The sequence below is a fragment of the Drosophila subobscura genome, chromosome dot, assembly GCF_008121235.1.
Source record: "Drosophila subobscura isolate 14011-0131.10 chromosome dot, UCBerk_Dsub_1.0, whole genome shotgun sequence".
Lineage (NCBI taxonomy): Eukaryota > Metazoa > Arthropoda > Insecta > Diptera > Drosophilidae > Drosophila > Drosophila subobscura.
Window position 1 is genome coordinate 154,568 of NC_048535.1, and position 14,696 is coordinate 169,263.

General features: G+C 37.9%; 3 protein-coding genes across 11 annotated transcripts; 1 reads left to right on the top strand and 2 right to left on the bottom strand.

Moving 5' to 3' along the window:
- Positions 1 to 318: 318 nt before the first annotated feature.
- Positions 319 to 1,333, bottom strand: LOC117902966 (ADP-ribosylation factor 2). The gene is made up of 4 exons (XM_034814620.1): positions 1,159 to 1,333; positions 752 to 1,014; positions 558 to 683; positions 319 to 497 (listed from the first exon to the last, which is right to left on the bottom strand). Exons 1-4 carry the CDS (start codon positions 1,223 to 1,225, stop codon positions 411 to 413), a joined length of 543 nt encoding a protein of 180 aa, XP_034670511.1. The 5' UTR covers positions 1,226 to 1,333; the 3' UTR covers positions 319 to 410.
- Positions 1,334 to 3,383: 2,050 nt separating this feature from the next.
- Positions 3,384 to 6,509, top strand: LOC117902964 (polycomb protein PHO). The gene is made up of 7 exons (XM_034814616.1): positions 3,384 to 3,594; positions 3,981 to 4,281; positions 4,372 to 4,543; positions 4,694 to 5,481; positions 5,550 to 5,850; positions 5,922 to 6,041; positions 6,126 to 6,509. Exons 2-7 carry the CDS (start codon positions 4,119 to 4,121, stop codon positions 6,274 to 6,276), a joined length of 1,695 nt encoding a protein of 564 aa, XP_034670507.1. The 5' UTR covers positions 3,384 to 3,594; positions 3,981 to 4,118; the 3' UTR covers positions 6,277 to 6,509.
- A 193-nt stretch (positions 6,510 to 6,702) lies between these two features.
- Positions 6,703 to 14,666, bottom strand: LOC117902960 (osmotic avoidance abnormal protein 3). 9 transcript variants are annotated; one of them, XM_034814601.1, is made up of 7 exons: positions 13,766 to 14,507; positions 12,335 to 12,559; positions 11,654 to 12,277; positions 10,787 to 11,595; positions 10,523 to 10,733; positions 7,575 to 7,710; positions 6,710 to 7,456 (listed from the first exon to the last, which is right to left on the bottom strand). In XM_034814601.1, the coding sequence occupies exons 1-7, from the start codon at positions 13,856 to 13,858 to the stop codon at positions 7,263 to 7,265; spliced, it is 2,292 nt and encodes a 763-aa protein (XP_034670492.1). In that variant the 5' UTR covers positions 13,859 to 14,507; the 3' UTR covers positions 6,710 to 7,262. The 9 variants fall into 9 exon arrangements, with proteins under 9 accessions (XP_034670499.1, XP_034670497.1, XP_034670496.1 ...); XM_034814602.1 differs by lacking the exon at positions 13,766 to 14,507 and adding an exon at positions 14,532 to 14,663 and having other exon boundaries at positions 6,711 to 7,456; XM_034814606.1 differs by lacking the exons at positions 12,335 to 12,559; positions 13,766 to 14,507 and having other exon boundaries at positions 6,704 to 7,456; positions 10,787 to 11,540; positions 11,654 to 11,791.
- Positions 14,667 to 14,696: the final 30 nt, after the last annotated feature.

Below are 14,696 nucleotides of genomic sequence, written 5' to 3' on the forward strand. Positions count from 1 at the left end.
GCTTTGAAACATCTTTCTAAGGTACATATACATATATTATTGACAACATTACCAGGAAAATAGTAGAGGAGTAAAAGAGGATTTTGTGCTAACACAAAATAACATGAAATGATAAAACATCGATGGAAAAAAATGTACAAGACATTGCTTGATTTGCTGTGCAAGCAGTGCCACAGATGTACATATGTCCCGTTTTTTCTTCAAAAAACTATCTGACACTACAGAACGGGCCGAAACCTAAGCCTAAGTGTGTCGGGATTGTGTCAATCTCGACAATCGCCTCAACCTTACTGACTCTATAATTTAAAAGCGACTTTATATACATTCACATATTTATTAGGGATCTAATCAATTATTTTCAGCGTAGGACAAAACGAATTCCTTTGTTAGACTTTATGCTCTTTAATCATTCATTTCTTTGCCAACTCAGCGGAGAGCCAATCAAGTCCTTCATATAGTCCATGACCTTGAGTGGCGCAAGTTGCTTGAATAAACCACTGCAAAAAACGGAGTTTTAATTAAGTACTATTAACATGTTACAAAAAATAAATATGTACGTGGCGGTTTCTTAATTGGTTCAGCCGCAACTTGTCTGTAAGTTCCGCGGCAGTCATTGCATTCGGTAGATCTTGTTTATTAGCAAAAACTAAGAGCACAGCATCTTTAAGCTCATCTTCTTGAAGCTAGAATGAATACAGAAAATTCGTTAGTGGATAAAACTATTGAACAGTTTAAAACACAAGGCAAATACCATATTCTGAAGTTCCTTTTCAGCTTCATTTATACGATCACGGTCGTTAGAATCAACGACAAAAATTAAACCTTGCGTGTTTTGAAAGTAGTGGCGCCACAATGGTCGAATTTTATCCTGACCACCGACATCCCAAACAGTAAAACATATGTTTTTATATTCCACGGTTTCTACATTGAAACCGATGGTAGGAATGGTTGTCACAATTTCTCCCAGCTTAAGTTTGTAGAGAATGGTCGTCTTTCCAGCTGCATCTAAGCCAACTGCGTTCGAAAATATCGTTTAGTGCACAGAATTATTCAAATATCATAACAAAATAAAGAGCATAGATATTTATATGGTCTGTAGCTGGTGGCTTAATAGCCACCGCCTAGAGCAACAATCAACACCGTTTTTAGCATACTTACCCATTAGAATGCGCATTTGCTTTTTTCCAAACAGACGTGTCAAGAGGCTAGATATAGTCAAGCCCATCTTGTTTTTTGTTGGCTTAAGCAGCGATTAATTTTGTACTAGAAAGTTTAAAGCGTTTCTTTCGTTTTTCTATTTCAATTGACGTGTAAGCAATTCATTCGATTAGTGAGGCAGTGAACTGTCAATGTAAAAATTTTACCTACCTCCACTACAAATAAAAATACTAGAAGTAAGTCGGTATTTTATAATATATAAACATATATTAATATATTTAATAAAATCCACAGATTCTTATCGATAGATCGATATCGAGAGCGTGTGTGGACTGAGAGAGCAGCTGGTGGACAGGCCAGGAATAAATGGCTAAAGGCGGGTATCCAGCACCACAAAAAATTTCTTTTGTGCGTTTGAAATTCAAACTGAAAATACTAAAGTAATAAAATGAGCTGGTAGTTGAATTAAGAATGCTTTTGGCATTTGCCAATAATGCATATGGTTTGCCAAACGAACATTACGATCTTCAAATCAATATATCGATAAGAATCTGTGGATTTCGGTTACCTTGCTGGATACTCAACAAACGGAAACGCAAACACAAAATTCCTAGAGCAGTTTTTATACCCGGTACTCGAAGAGTAAATAGGGTATATTTTGTTTGTGCGGATAACGGTTGTATGTTACGCACAGAAGGAAACGTTTCCGACCCCATAAAATATATATATTCTTGATCAGCATCAATGGCAGAGTCGATTTAGCCATGTCTGTCTGTCCGTCCGTCCGTCTGTCCGTCTTGTTTGTCGGCTAGTTCTCAGAGACTATAAGAGCTAGAGCCACCAAAGTTTGGCTCCAGACTGCTGTATGCTCACACTGAAACCAGTGTATTTCAAAAATGAGCCACGCCCCCTTCCGCCTCCGCAAAAGGGCGAAAACCTCCCAAATCTCTCGTTTTATATGAAGTTGGAATGCATTTTTATTTTCCGCGGTGCTGGATATTCGGCTTTAAGGAAATAAGGAGAGAGCAAAAGACAGCAAAAGCTACGATAAGAAAGCGACTAAATGTAATGAGGACGTACTTACAAACAAACAAAAACGAGAAGGGACGTGTGAGACGCTTCTTACGCGTCACAACTTTTATACCCGGCACTCAGTACTACATCGGCAACTTAGCGGTTAATTGTCAAATTTAACATTTTTTCTTCATCTGTCATCTACATCAACAACACTGCTCACGCCAACACGCTCCTTTAGCTCGCCACCCTCCCCTAGAGACACACTTTGCAGAGTCAGGGCAGAGTCGCGGCAGAGGCAGCGGCAGTGACGTGTCAGGGGCCAGGCCATAAACAGCGCGAAGCAGAGTGTGAATGCTGCGGGACGGGGTGGGTTTGGCTACTGCAAATTAATTTCTTCATTGTGGCTATAATAATGATCCAATCGTATCCCAATTTGGTGATCTGATAGATATGGTCATTCCCTACGGAATGGCGTTTTTAGTTTTCTGTTATCTTCAAAATTGTTTTGAAGGTTTTTGGGAGGTTTTCGCCCTTTTGCGGAGGCGGAAGGGGCGTGGCTCATTTTGAAATACACTGGTTTCAGTGTGAGCATACAGCAGTCTGGTGCCAAAATTTGGTGGCTCTAGCTCTTATAGTCTCTGAGAACTAGCCGACAAACAAGACGGACAGACGGACGGACGGACAGACAGACATGGCTCAATCGACTCGGCTATTGATGCTGATGAAGAATATATATACTTTATGGGGTCGGAAACGTTTCCTTCTGTGCGTTACATACAACCGTTATTCACACAAATACAATATACCCTATTTACTCTTCGAGTACCGGGTATAAAAAAACCAAAACACGACTACTCGGCGCACAAATTAATTAGAAATAGTGTGTGTTCTCCAATTAAGAGGCATCCACAACGAATCCCTGAATACCATAACACTCCGAGTTGCGAGCAGGCGAACATGGTCAGCGAAAATGCTCGTCGAACATGAATCCTCTTTCCCACAACTGCTGGGTCATTGAGGCTTGTCCCCTACTAAAAAGGTAGAGTGTGTTTAGGAAATAGGAAACATGTATTTTACGAATTTGTTTATTTTAAGCTGTCACAGGAGTACCCTTTACATTTGCTTGTTTACAAATATTTAATCAAGATACTTTATTAATTTATCAGCTAATGTTCAAAGAACATATACAATGATATTGCTGCTTTAAACTCATTTAAATATTGGTTTAATGTTTTTTTATATTTGCATTAGGCACTAAAATAGTATTTTCCAAAATCTAATTATTGTTCATCCCTAGAATTTAAAACCTTGCAATTTGGAAAGTGGTCGCTGTTATCGGCTATACGGGTCCTTACCTTTTTGTTTTAATTATTTTAGGCAAGAAATAAACACAAAAAACATTTTTGGAGCTAAAAAATTGTAAGTTTGTAGCTAAAAGTGTATGGGTGCATTTTTACTTAAAGCATGTGTGCAACAACAAAAAAAGTTCAATGTGGTGTGGGCTTGATCTTGATTTCATTGCCCTAGTTTTTATATTCCTCTGTTGTGTTCAAATTGTTAAAGTAAAGCGAAAAATTGTATTTACATTTTTAAACGATAACTTCCTTAAAATCATCCATGTACATATGTATGTACATATGTATGTACATATGTCGACTTAGTTTCGTTGTTTACACATGTCGTTGTTGGAACGTGCATATGTACATATGTACATACATATATAACACAAACATTCTAAGGCCCTTAAGTTATTTCGATTTTATATGTATTTGTAAATGTTTGCAATTTATTAATACACTTTGCAGACCTGGAAACATAAAAGGTATATTTGCATACCTACATTTTGGAAAATTACTCAGGGAATACAACTCAGGAAATAATATTATACATATATAATTACCTAATACATATGTACATATTCCTGCTTTGGTGTATGTACGCCTATGAGAAATGATTTGGTACGTCCTGTGAAGTACAAAAAGTATATAATGGATACAAACTTCGTTGACATGGCATACGAACGTTATGGAATACTAGTCCAAAATGAACAATATGATGAAGATACAACAAAGACGGATGACATTCAAAAAGTTAATATCAACAATGGTGAGTTCTGCACAGTTTTTTATTTTCTAATGTGTATGTAAAGAATATATGCTTAATTCGAACGTGGTTATAAATATGTTTTTTTTCCAGCCATTTTTATTCCGGACGACATTTCCAGAGGCGGTGAAATTAATTCACAAAGAAATAAAATTTTTGATGCGTTCATTCAGTCGGAAACTCAATATACTGAAAGCATAATAAATACAAATATGCATGGAAAACAATTACTGAAAGAATCGGAGAACGTTTGTCCATCTAAAATGTAAGCCAAATCATTCACACAGTACTATGTACATATGTATGTATATGGACATGAATAAGTACATATGTACAGATGTATGTCCATACAATATATAGCGTTGTAAGTTCTGTTTCGTAAATTGTTTCAAAACAATTGCTTGTTTACTTGTAGAAAGATGAGTGCCAAGAACTATGTGACAAACTTTGAAAAGGCGGAAAACAGTTTTAAGAACATTTGCTCTGAACAGCAGGAAATTTCAAAGGCGTTGGTTAATTGTCTTCAGGGCAATGTAAGAGAAATAAAAGATTCTGATATTAGAGACCGCATTACTGACGATTCCGAAACAATTGGGCTTATATCATCTGGAAAGTCGAGACGCTGGGAACAAAAACTAGTTCAAATTAAAACTATGGAAGGGGAATTCAGTGTAACTATGTGGGCATCTGGAACATCTGATGACGAGTACTCTGGGTCTGAGCAAAATATTGGCGAAACAGACTTTACAAAAGAAACGGATAACACTTCTGATGGCGCAATGGTAATATCGCAAAGCCATGAAGACGTATCAGACTTCGGGCAGGAGGAAACCCTCCTCCGGCAACAGATGTTGTACAATCAAGATTTCCAAATGCAGCAACAGTTAAACGTCTTTCCGTTAACAGGACAGTTACCAAAGGATAAAAAGCTTCCTGATCAAGCAAAGAATCCTTCCAACAGAAACCTCACTAAATCAATGTCCAGTTGTGACACTCAATCTTTGCTAACAAATTCCATTGCGAATGTTCAGTCTATAGATCGGTCTGGAGCGATTGCAATTGAAAATCAGAGATTATTAGATAATGATAATGATTGTGACTCGCATGCGGCAGGAACACTTCCTTTTGGTCTTGTTCTCCAAGGACGTCTACAATCAGATGGCTCGTCAACTCCACCCCAACTACCGTACAATGAAAACCCGGGTAACAACCATATATGCATATACGTGCAATATATGCTAATATTCTAACATGAATTAATTAATTTTTAGGAGCTTCAGTCACTGCCACTGATCTGGAACTGAACAATTCTCAAGACTTAGTGGCTTATCCAAACGATAAAAAGATAGCATGCCCTCATAAAGGATGTCATAAAAACTTCAGAGACTCGTCCGCAATGCGCAAACATTTACATACGCATGGTCCTCGTGTGCACGTTTGTGCAGAGTGTGGAAAAGCTTTCGTAGAAAGTTCTAAACTAAAAAGACACCAGCTCGTTCACACAGGAGAAAAACCATTTCAGTGTACCTTTGAAGGATGTGGAAAACGTTTTTCACTCGATTTTAACTTAAGGTTTTTAATCCCCGAAAGAGTAAAAAAAAGTAGTAGTAATGCTAATGACTAAACCTTTTTAACATTTTTAGGACACACGTAAGAATTCACACTGGAGACAGGCCGTTTGTGTGTCCCTTTGATTCCTGCAACAAAAAGTTTGCTCAGTCCACAAATTTAAAATCACACATATTAACTCATGCAAAAGCGAAGTAAGTGATTTATTTAATTTAAAATTATTTGAAATAAAAAATTTCGCTAACAATAATACATCTGTCGAAACTCTTATTTTTTAGGAGGAACACAAGTACTATTCGACACAGTACTTGTTCGAACAACGATTCAAATAGTCCTAGTGATGAAACAAACTCAAAAAATTATATTAAGGTAGAATTGCGAGATAATGTTTCAGTAAACAATGTTCCCTTTGTAGTGTATGCAGATTGAAAAGTCTGTATATTTTTTAATCATATAAATAGAATATATATTTTATAAGATTTAGTTATGTGTGTAAAAATCTACCCCAAACGTCGTACACATGAATGAAAACAAAAGCAAAATGATTTTAATTAATATTTTGTCGTACATCCAAAAAGTTTAAGAGTTTTGTATAGTGCTTTTCACAACCTTAAGAATCGTGTACAGAAAATATAGTTTAATAAATATCTATTACAAATATTTGTAACTGGCGTAATACAGCAAACCTAACACCGCTACCTGTGAATTATTCCGCAAAGTGGTGAATTACGAAACCGACCATGCCGTCATCTCACAGAAACTCGCAAAGTTATCTGATTCGTTCTCGTTTTTTTCCATTAGACATTTATTTCAATTGCTTTCAGAGTCAGCAAGATAATCAGTACATTAACTTCTCTCCTGCAAAAGAAAGGAGCGCCTCTTGCGCATCCATATGAGTAGTTGAACATGTCCTAAGAGACGGTGGTAAACGTAAAGAACGAAAGGGAAAGTTGTGAGACGCTTCTAAAGCCTGGAATCAGTCTGTATAGCAAAGATTTGAAATACACTTGTAACGGTGTGATTTCATGCAGTATGGATGAAAAATTAAGTTGCTCAAGCTCATATAGTATCTGAGAACGAGGCACTCATCAAGACGGACGGACAGAAGGGCAGACAGACAGCCAGTCATGGCTATATAGAGTCGGCTAGTAACGCTGTATATACATATGTATGTACATATGTATATAATTTATACTATAAAGTTTATAGGTTCGGAAAATGTTATTTCTGTGCGTTACTTACGTCGAATCCAACTCTTACACCTTATACCTACATTCATGAATTAAGTTATAAGAATAAATAAGAATTATTATTCTTCGACCATTTTATTTTAAATTTGTTAATGCTTGAGGTTATTATTAATGCTTTAAATTTAACGACAGCCGCGTAGATTTGTTTACATTTACATTTTTAAATTATCCGGAAATTTCTTCATCTAGCAATATTAAATCCGGTTTAGAATTTTTATTGGCCGTTGGTGTTAATAATTCTTCCTGTCCCAAAAGATTTTCCATTTTGAAATGATCGGGATCTGTTATACTTTTTATGGGATGCACCAATTTTTTTAGTTGAGTTGCCATTGGAATGTTGATTTTGGTTGATAAAACATCTGTGAAAAGAATGAAACGGATAATTAATTACTGAAGTATTAATTTAATTTTATACTACAATTTAATCTTCTTTTTATGAATACCACTTTTATTCATAAAATCATATTCAGTTATCACCTTTTTCTCCGTAAAACTTCTTAGTGCGATGCGTACTGGGTTCGTAGTCCTTATTTTTTTGACGGCTTGATCGAAAGTAATTTTGAAGTATATTTACATTATACGTTTCTTTGGATATGTCTGAGCTTTCCGAGTCCTTAATAAACAATAAGTGATTAGTAGATTTCTAATGATCTAAGAGAACAATGCAAATCAGCTTTGACTTAAAGGTTAACTATAAGAAATCTTGAAAAACATCAATGTTCAATTTAACTTATGAACAAACACTTAGTACTGTGTCACGCTTAGTTTTTACTTTTTATGATACAAAAATTAGGTTGTAGGCCTGACCTCACACGTGACGCCCGAACAGCGACTCGAGGCAAAACTTAACTCGGAGTGTTAAGGATTAAAAACCCAAGGCCACCGACAGATCGTAGTAGCCAGAGTCCTTAAAACATTCACGATCAATACTACCAAAAACAAAGCCGCTTATATACACCCGCCTTCCGGGCACGACAATATCCAGGTACATATATGTACATATATACGCAGTACCAACCCCCTGGGGGTTACACCAAGATACACAGGCTCCAACAAAACTCAGGTAACAGCGGGCGCCTTTTCGGAAGCCTCATTGGGACTAGGCGGACTCGGCAAGGAGACCGTCGCCTAACCAAGCTAGTACTGCCGACCAGGCCTTCTCGCTTCACACGATCAGAATGGTGCGAAGCCAGCCATACCTCGCAGGCCTGTACTTGCCCGTTCATCCTTTTTGTTAAGAATAATGTAAGCGACGCACTCGCACCATCGACTGTTGTCGCCTTGAACCGTCGGGAAACGACCTGCGTACTCAACTAACACGGGATCAGCCGGGATACGCCTGACCAGACACGAGACTCCCTACATCTACACGACGGCCGGATCGTGGCGATGGTATCCATAGGAGGACAAACAAAGGAGGCCACAATTGACACCGGGGCGTCCCGGAAGAGGCCTCTCCCAATTAAAGTGATTCCTTTCGAACTTCACTCTGCTTCGGAAACATTCCAGCGGGCCCTCGACCACGTACTTGGCGCTGACATGGAACCCAACGCATTCGCGTACCTAGACGAAATTCTCATCGTCGGACGAAATGAACATCTGCACAACCTTAAAGTAGCTTTCTCGCGACTTCGAAAACATAAAAAGTCGGATCAAGTACCCTGGCCACATGTTCAGTAAAGGACGCACCGACCCAAAAGACTAAATATGGACCTGGACCAAAAACCAACAAACTTCGACAATCTAACGAGCGCAACAGTACTTGCTTAACCAGATTTCAACGTCAAGTTTTTGCTACACACAGATGCGAGCAAGCAGGTGCTGTTCTAACGAAGGTCGATCACCATCGAAAAGAACGAGTCATCCCATACATGAGCGGACGCCTAAACAAGGCCGAAGGAAACTACACCTGCCTGTGCAGAGACTGCCTGCCGTCATTTGCTACATCTGAAAATTACGATGCCATTCGCATGGAAAGGGCAAAACTACACTTGGTGGATTTCTTAGTATACCCGCTACTCGAAGAGTAAATAGGGTATATTGTATTTGTGCGGTTGTATTTAACGCACAGAAGAAAAAGTTTCCGACCCCATAAAGTATATATATTCTTGATCAGCATCAATAGCCGAGTCGATTGAGCCATGTCTGTCTGTCCGTCCTTCCGTCTTGTTTGTCGGCTAGTTCTCAGAGACTATAAGAGCTAGAGCCACCAAATTTTGGCTCCAGACTGCTGTATACTCACACTGAAACCAGTGTATTTGAAAAACCCCCGCAAAAGAGCGAAAACCTCCCAAATCTAAAAACGCCATTCTGTAGGGAATATATCTACCAGATCACCAAATTGGGATCCGATTAGATAATTATTATAGCCACAATGAAGAAATTAATTTGCAGTGGCTAAACCCACCCTGTCCCGCAGCTTTTCTTGCTTTTTTCACATTCATTCACACTCTGCTTCTGCAGTGTGCGGTCTCTGCCTCTGCCGCGTCTCTGCCTCATCCGTGGATCTGCAGTGTGCGGTTTTAGGGGAGGGGGGCGAGCGAAAATAACGTGGCGTAAGAAGTTATGTAGATGTAGATGACAAGTGTACAAAATATTTAAAATGCCAAATGTAAAATTCGAAAAAACGCAATATGGACAGGTACACCGACTGAGTACCGGGTATAAAAGTTGTGACGCGTAAGAAGCGTCTCACACTTCCCTTCTCGTTTCTATTGGAATGTCTGGGACTGTTTATGAACTTGCGTAAGATGCACTTGGCACGTTGAGGCTTGTGGCTTTGTCCCGCTAACGTAAGCCGGTGCCTAGCTTACTCTTATGCTTACTTACGTAAGTCTGCACTCGGTTTCTGATTTTCCCTCGCAGAAGTGTGTTTTTTTGGTGACTGGAGACTTATGATTGCCTGGTAGAACGTGTTAGGTTGTTGATCGGTGACTTATGATTAATTAGCAGAGCGTGCGAGGTTGCTGCTCGGTGGTCACGTTGTGAAGTATCGCGTGGTGGTGAAATAGGAACGGGACTAAGTCTTGCCTGTTTGTACTTAGTCTTTATTTGTATTTAAAAAAAAGGGCTAAAGTGGTGTGTCCTCTGACGAGGCATGAATGGTTCTGCCCCGTGAAATGTGTGGCTCAGGGGGAGCGAGGCGAGGTAAAAGAGAGTGTTGGCTTAAGAAGTGATGTACTAGATGACAGATGCCCTCGCCTAGAGCCGCACTAGGCACGAAGCAGAGAGTATAATGAGACGATGTGCAAAAAATGTTTGAAAAAGATGTGTGGGTGTACACTTAAACGTTATACGGTCTCCACGCTGCAAACTATAGGTAGAATGCAAGAATGAAGGATAGGGCCGAGCCGAGCCCGGTTTTAATACAATATAATTATGTTTGTTTATGTGTGCTTAAAGTATAGAATTGTGAACATATTTACTTTGTCGTCAGCTTCCATTTCCACGCTGCCGATATTTCTTTTTTTTTCAATATATTTGGGGCTTTTAATATCATTCATTCCTGAGCTATTGACTCGCTGAAAATCAGGGATCAGATAAGCTGGCGGTAGCTTTAAGCTATCTGTATCTGGGATCCTCCAAACTTTAAGATCATCATTCCAAACAGAGTTTTCTAGAATAACGGAGGGACACCTAGTAGAAAATTAGCTCATGTGTTATTGTATATCAAAAATGCGTACTGTTACCAATTTTTTCCGTTTCTTCGAAGAATAGGCTGAGCTTTATTAAAAAGTTGCTGAAAAAATTTTATGTTTCGTCCGAGGTCTCGAATTTCATCTAAATAATCCTCTCGATCTAGCTGAAACTCGGAATTTAAGTCTCCAACTTCTCTTTCAAGCATTTTAATTTTTTGTTTGCAGATTCTTATATGCTCATTTTTTATGTTTATTTCCTGTGTAATACTAGCGTAATGACCTTGCAAAAGATCTCGATCTTCGCTTTCAACTCTACTTAATGCGTTGGCGATCGCGCTTAAATGGCGTTGTGCTGCTCTTTTTCGTACCCTATGCCGTTCCCTTAGCTGCAAATCATTAGCACGTTCACCTCCAATCAAAGTGCGCTTAATAAAATCTATACGATTTCGTGCTTGTAATTGCAGCTCATCGTTTGATTCGGATGCTTTTGATTTATTTAGCGCAAATAGGTTGTCTGTTTCGAAATTTGTTTTAGGGAAATGTATATTGGCAATCTCTCCGTCTGATTTTTGAGTGTGTAAATCAGAATAAATATGAGACAATTGTTTTACTGTGTTATCTTCGTCTTTCCTCAGGAATACTTTTTGCTCGGACTCTTCGAGCATTTTTTTTAAATGTAATATTTCATTTTGATACTGACGAAGCTGAGCATCTTTTGGATCTTCGTTAATTTTTGGCTTGTTTGAAATATGTTTTGCTCTGCTAGCGTAACGCAGTGTGGATAAAGTCTCGTCGTAGTTTGAGTCTGCTGGTGAAATACATGATATCATGAGAGTTTTTGTATTGCCTCCTAAAGAGTCCTGTATATGTGTATACATTTATGTATTAATTTAGCAATAATTTTATTGTTGTGTTTACCTGTAGCAGACGAGTAAGTTTTGAGTCCCGATATGGTACATGCTTTGATTTACTATCGACCAACGATGAAATTACGTTGCCCAAAGCAGAAAGTGATAAATTAATCTTTGTAGCTTCCTTGAACCGCTCACCCTGAGCTCCAGTCTTACGCTGTCTTTCAGAACCTGCTAAATCAACCAAGTTTAATTTTCCTCGACGAATTCCTCCCATAACATCTCCCGATGAAATAGTAGGTACAGATGGGGAAGAAGGTCCTTGAAATTGCTCCAAACTTATTGTAAATATTGTGTGAGAGCGGGAGCTTTGTTCATTCATTAGAGTAGAAGCTGTAACACGGTTTTTGTTGCCTAGTTTTAGCCAATAATAGCATTGTTTTGCGTTGATTACAGGTTGTGTAGATAACGTTGGCACTGTTACTCCCACGCCTGGTATTTCTTTGAGCGGATGATTTATAACACTTGTAGAATCAGACAACAAATCTCGAATATTTTCATTGTAAATTTCCAAATAACTTACTAAAGCCAAATATCTAATATTAGTGGCCATAGATATTGTTTCAAAAATATGTTCAAAACATCTGGGAATTATTCCGCAATTATAACCTTCTTGAACGTTACCATAGCCCTTTACAGGAGTTAAAAAATTATTACTTCACCAAAAACCACAACAAAACTATTTTACCTGCATCGTATGTGTTTTACCACAGCCAGTCTGGCCATAAGCAAATATAGTGCCATTGTATCCATCTAATGTGCTCTCTACTAAAGAATAGCACATTTCGTTATATATAACTTCAGTTTTTGAGATCATGTCGTACACACTATCGAATGTGAACATTTTTTTTGGACTGTTAGGGGCCGACGGATTAAGCACAGATATTGAGTATTCATTAATTTCCACTATGTTCTGAAAACAGCAAAAGTTGTATATATTTTATTATTATATTATATTTTTTGTATTAATTTTTCCGTTAATTCACTCATTTGGCTCGCTCTTAATCTCAGGTACACATTTTGTCGTATTTTTTTGTCTAAATGCACTCATTGTTGATTTACTCTGCCACTCACAGAGTTCGTCTGCTTGTATTAAATACGATAAATACGCATCCTTCCTTCTTAGAAAAACTAATCTCTGAGAAAATATTGATGTTGTGCGGGATTGGCTATTGGAAGATAATCCGTGGGAACGGCCTTTGGACATTAAAGGGACAAAGATATGTATATTCATTTGCATGCACATTTGGCCGACACGAATAAATGTTCACGTGCATTGATTTTGAAATTATTTTCCCATTTTACTAATGAGAGTGAGGAGGAACGTGTGAAACGCTTCGTACGCGTCACAACTTTTATTCCCTGTACTCAGTATATCTGTACTTTAGTGTTTTCTTTTTTATACCCGTTACTCGAAAAGTAAATAGGGTATATTGTATATGTGGTCTGACAAATTTCCGTCTTGTTGACGCCTGTTTCTCGGAGACTAAAGCTAGAGACACAAAATTTGGGTGATATTACACTGAATCAAGTTTGCTTCAAAATTTCGCCCGGTCCCTTCCGTCCACTTTCGCCACCACCAAGGCCGAACATCTCTCATATCCACCATTTTAGAGATACAAAAAAACTAGAAATAGTTCCGTAGAGAATGGTAAACCTAGCCGACAAAAAAGTCGGAAAGACGGGCGGACGCACGGACGGACAGGCGCACAGGTGGACAGACTGACATGGCTATATCGATGCTGATCAAGAATATATACATAACGTCGGAAACGTTTCCTTCTGCGCGTTACATATGTACATCCACTTTTGGAGGTAATATTCCCAATTTACTTATCGAGTACCGGGTATAATAAAAGTTTTGGTAATCCATTTATGGTATTAGTTGATGAGTCATTCGGCTGGTAGCCGCTTGTCAATACATTGATTTTTAATTATCTAAGGTTAACATCAATATTTGTTTCGTTTTATTTGAACAGCTGTTGCCCTTTTTGTCTATGGTGTTTTTTAAAAGTTTTTTTTTTAATAAGCATTCAGTTATATTAAACAAGTAAATAGAAAATTTGGTAAATAAACTAAAAAATATATAGTTCAAATTACTTAATTGAACTGAACTTACTTCACATCTACTTTCATTTTCCTTTCGGTTCATGGGGCGGCACCGCACTACAACTTTTACATTTTCACTCATTTTTGCTTGGCGGTCAAACATCAACTAATGGCTTGTCCAATTCTCTAGGATATAACTATTGTATACAACACATATGTATGTATGTACATTCACACACAATACATACATATGTCTGTACAGATATACCATCAAGGTAAACGAAACTTCGCTGTTGCTGCAGTCTGATGAACATTTCTTGAAGCCAACATTTTTCAAATCACTGTCTAGCCTCGCAAGTGAGAAAATGTTGCAATTTTGATTTGATTGCCAAACAGTTACTAGTCTAGGCAAGCCGTTGTATCTAAAAATACTTATGACAATCTTACAAAATTGGATAGCCCACATAATAAAATTCCATAAAATATTTTGAGCCACCTATTTAATGTGGTCGTTCGCTCAATATTTTCTAGTCACAATGCTTGTAAAGATTGGAGAATCACACTGTTTCAATTGTATTTCAACAAAGGGCGAAAATCTGCTGCATTCACAATTTAGATGATAAGAGAAAATTAAAATTAAATCTATCAGCTCACCGAATTGGGATTAGATTGGATCATTCTTATAGCCAGAATAAAGAAATTAATTTGCAGTGGAACCCCCACTACATTAAAATAAACACTATCCGCCAGTTTTCATAAACAAAACGGAATGGTCTTTATCTTTTCTGGTATATGGGATAATGTTAAAAAAAATTATTTAATTTTTTTCATATTACCTTCATTTCTTTATTTTCTCTCTTTGACTATTGTTTAACGGTCTGCATGGTTCAGGCAACAACCCACCGTAATAGCTCCAAACACATGGGACGGACTACCTGCTTGATGGGCAGAGGGATGGGAACTGCACCAGCTTTTAAAATATGGCGCACGCGCCTCAGACA

What these genes read in the sequence shown, in the direction of transcription:
- LOC117902960 (XM_034814601.1), bottom strand. Translation starts at nt 13,858, where the DNA reads ATGTTTGACCGCCAAGCAAAAATGAGTGAAAATGTAAAAGTTGTAGTG. An exon ending in AAATGGAAGCTGACGACAAA is followed by an intron (nt 7,711 to 10,522) that starts GTAAATATGTTC and finishes TTGTTTATTAAG; the next exon opens with GACTCGGAAAGCTCAGACAT. An exon ending in GAAGTTTTACGGAGAAAAAG is followed by an intron (nt 7,457 to 7,574) that starts GTGATAACTGAA and finishes TTCTTTTCACAG; the next exon opens with ATGTTTTATCAACCAAAATC.
- LOC117902966 (XM_034814620.1), bottom strand. Translation starts at nt 1,225, where the DNA reads ATGGGCTTGACTATATCTAGCCTCTTGACACGTCTGTTTGGAAAAAAG. An exon ending in GCAAATGCGCATTCTAATGG is followed by an intron (nt 1,015 to 1,158) that starts GTAAGTATGCTA and finishes TTTCGAACGCAG; the next exon opens with TTGGCTTAGATGCAGCTGGA. An exon ending in AAAAGGAACTTCAGAATATG is followed by an intron (nt 684 to 751) that starts GTATTTGCCTTG and finishes TATTCATTCTAG; the next exon opens with CTTCAAGAAGATGAGCTTAA.
- LOC117902964 (XM_034814616.1), top strand. Translation starts at nt 4,119, where the DNA reads ATGAGAAATGATTTGGTACGTCCTGTGAAGTACAAAAAGTATATAATG. An exon ending in AACGTTTGTCCATCTAAAAT is followed by an intron (nt 4,544 to 4,693) that starts GTAAGCCAAATC and finishes GTTTACTTGTAG; the next exon opens with AAAGATGAGTGCCAAGAACT. An exon ending in TCACTCGATTTTAACTTAAG is followed by an intron (nt 5,851 to 5,921) that starts GTTTTTAATCCC and finishes TAACATTTTTAG; the next exon opens with GACACACGTAAGAATTCACA.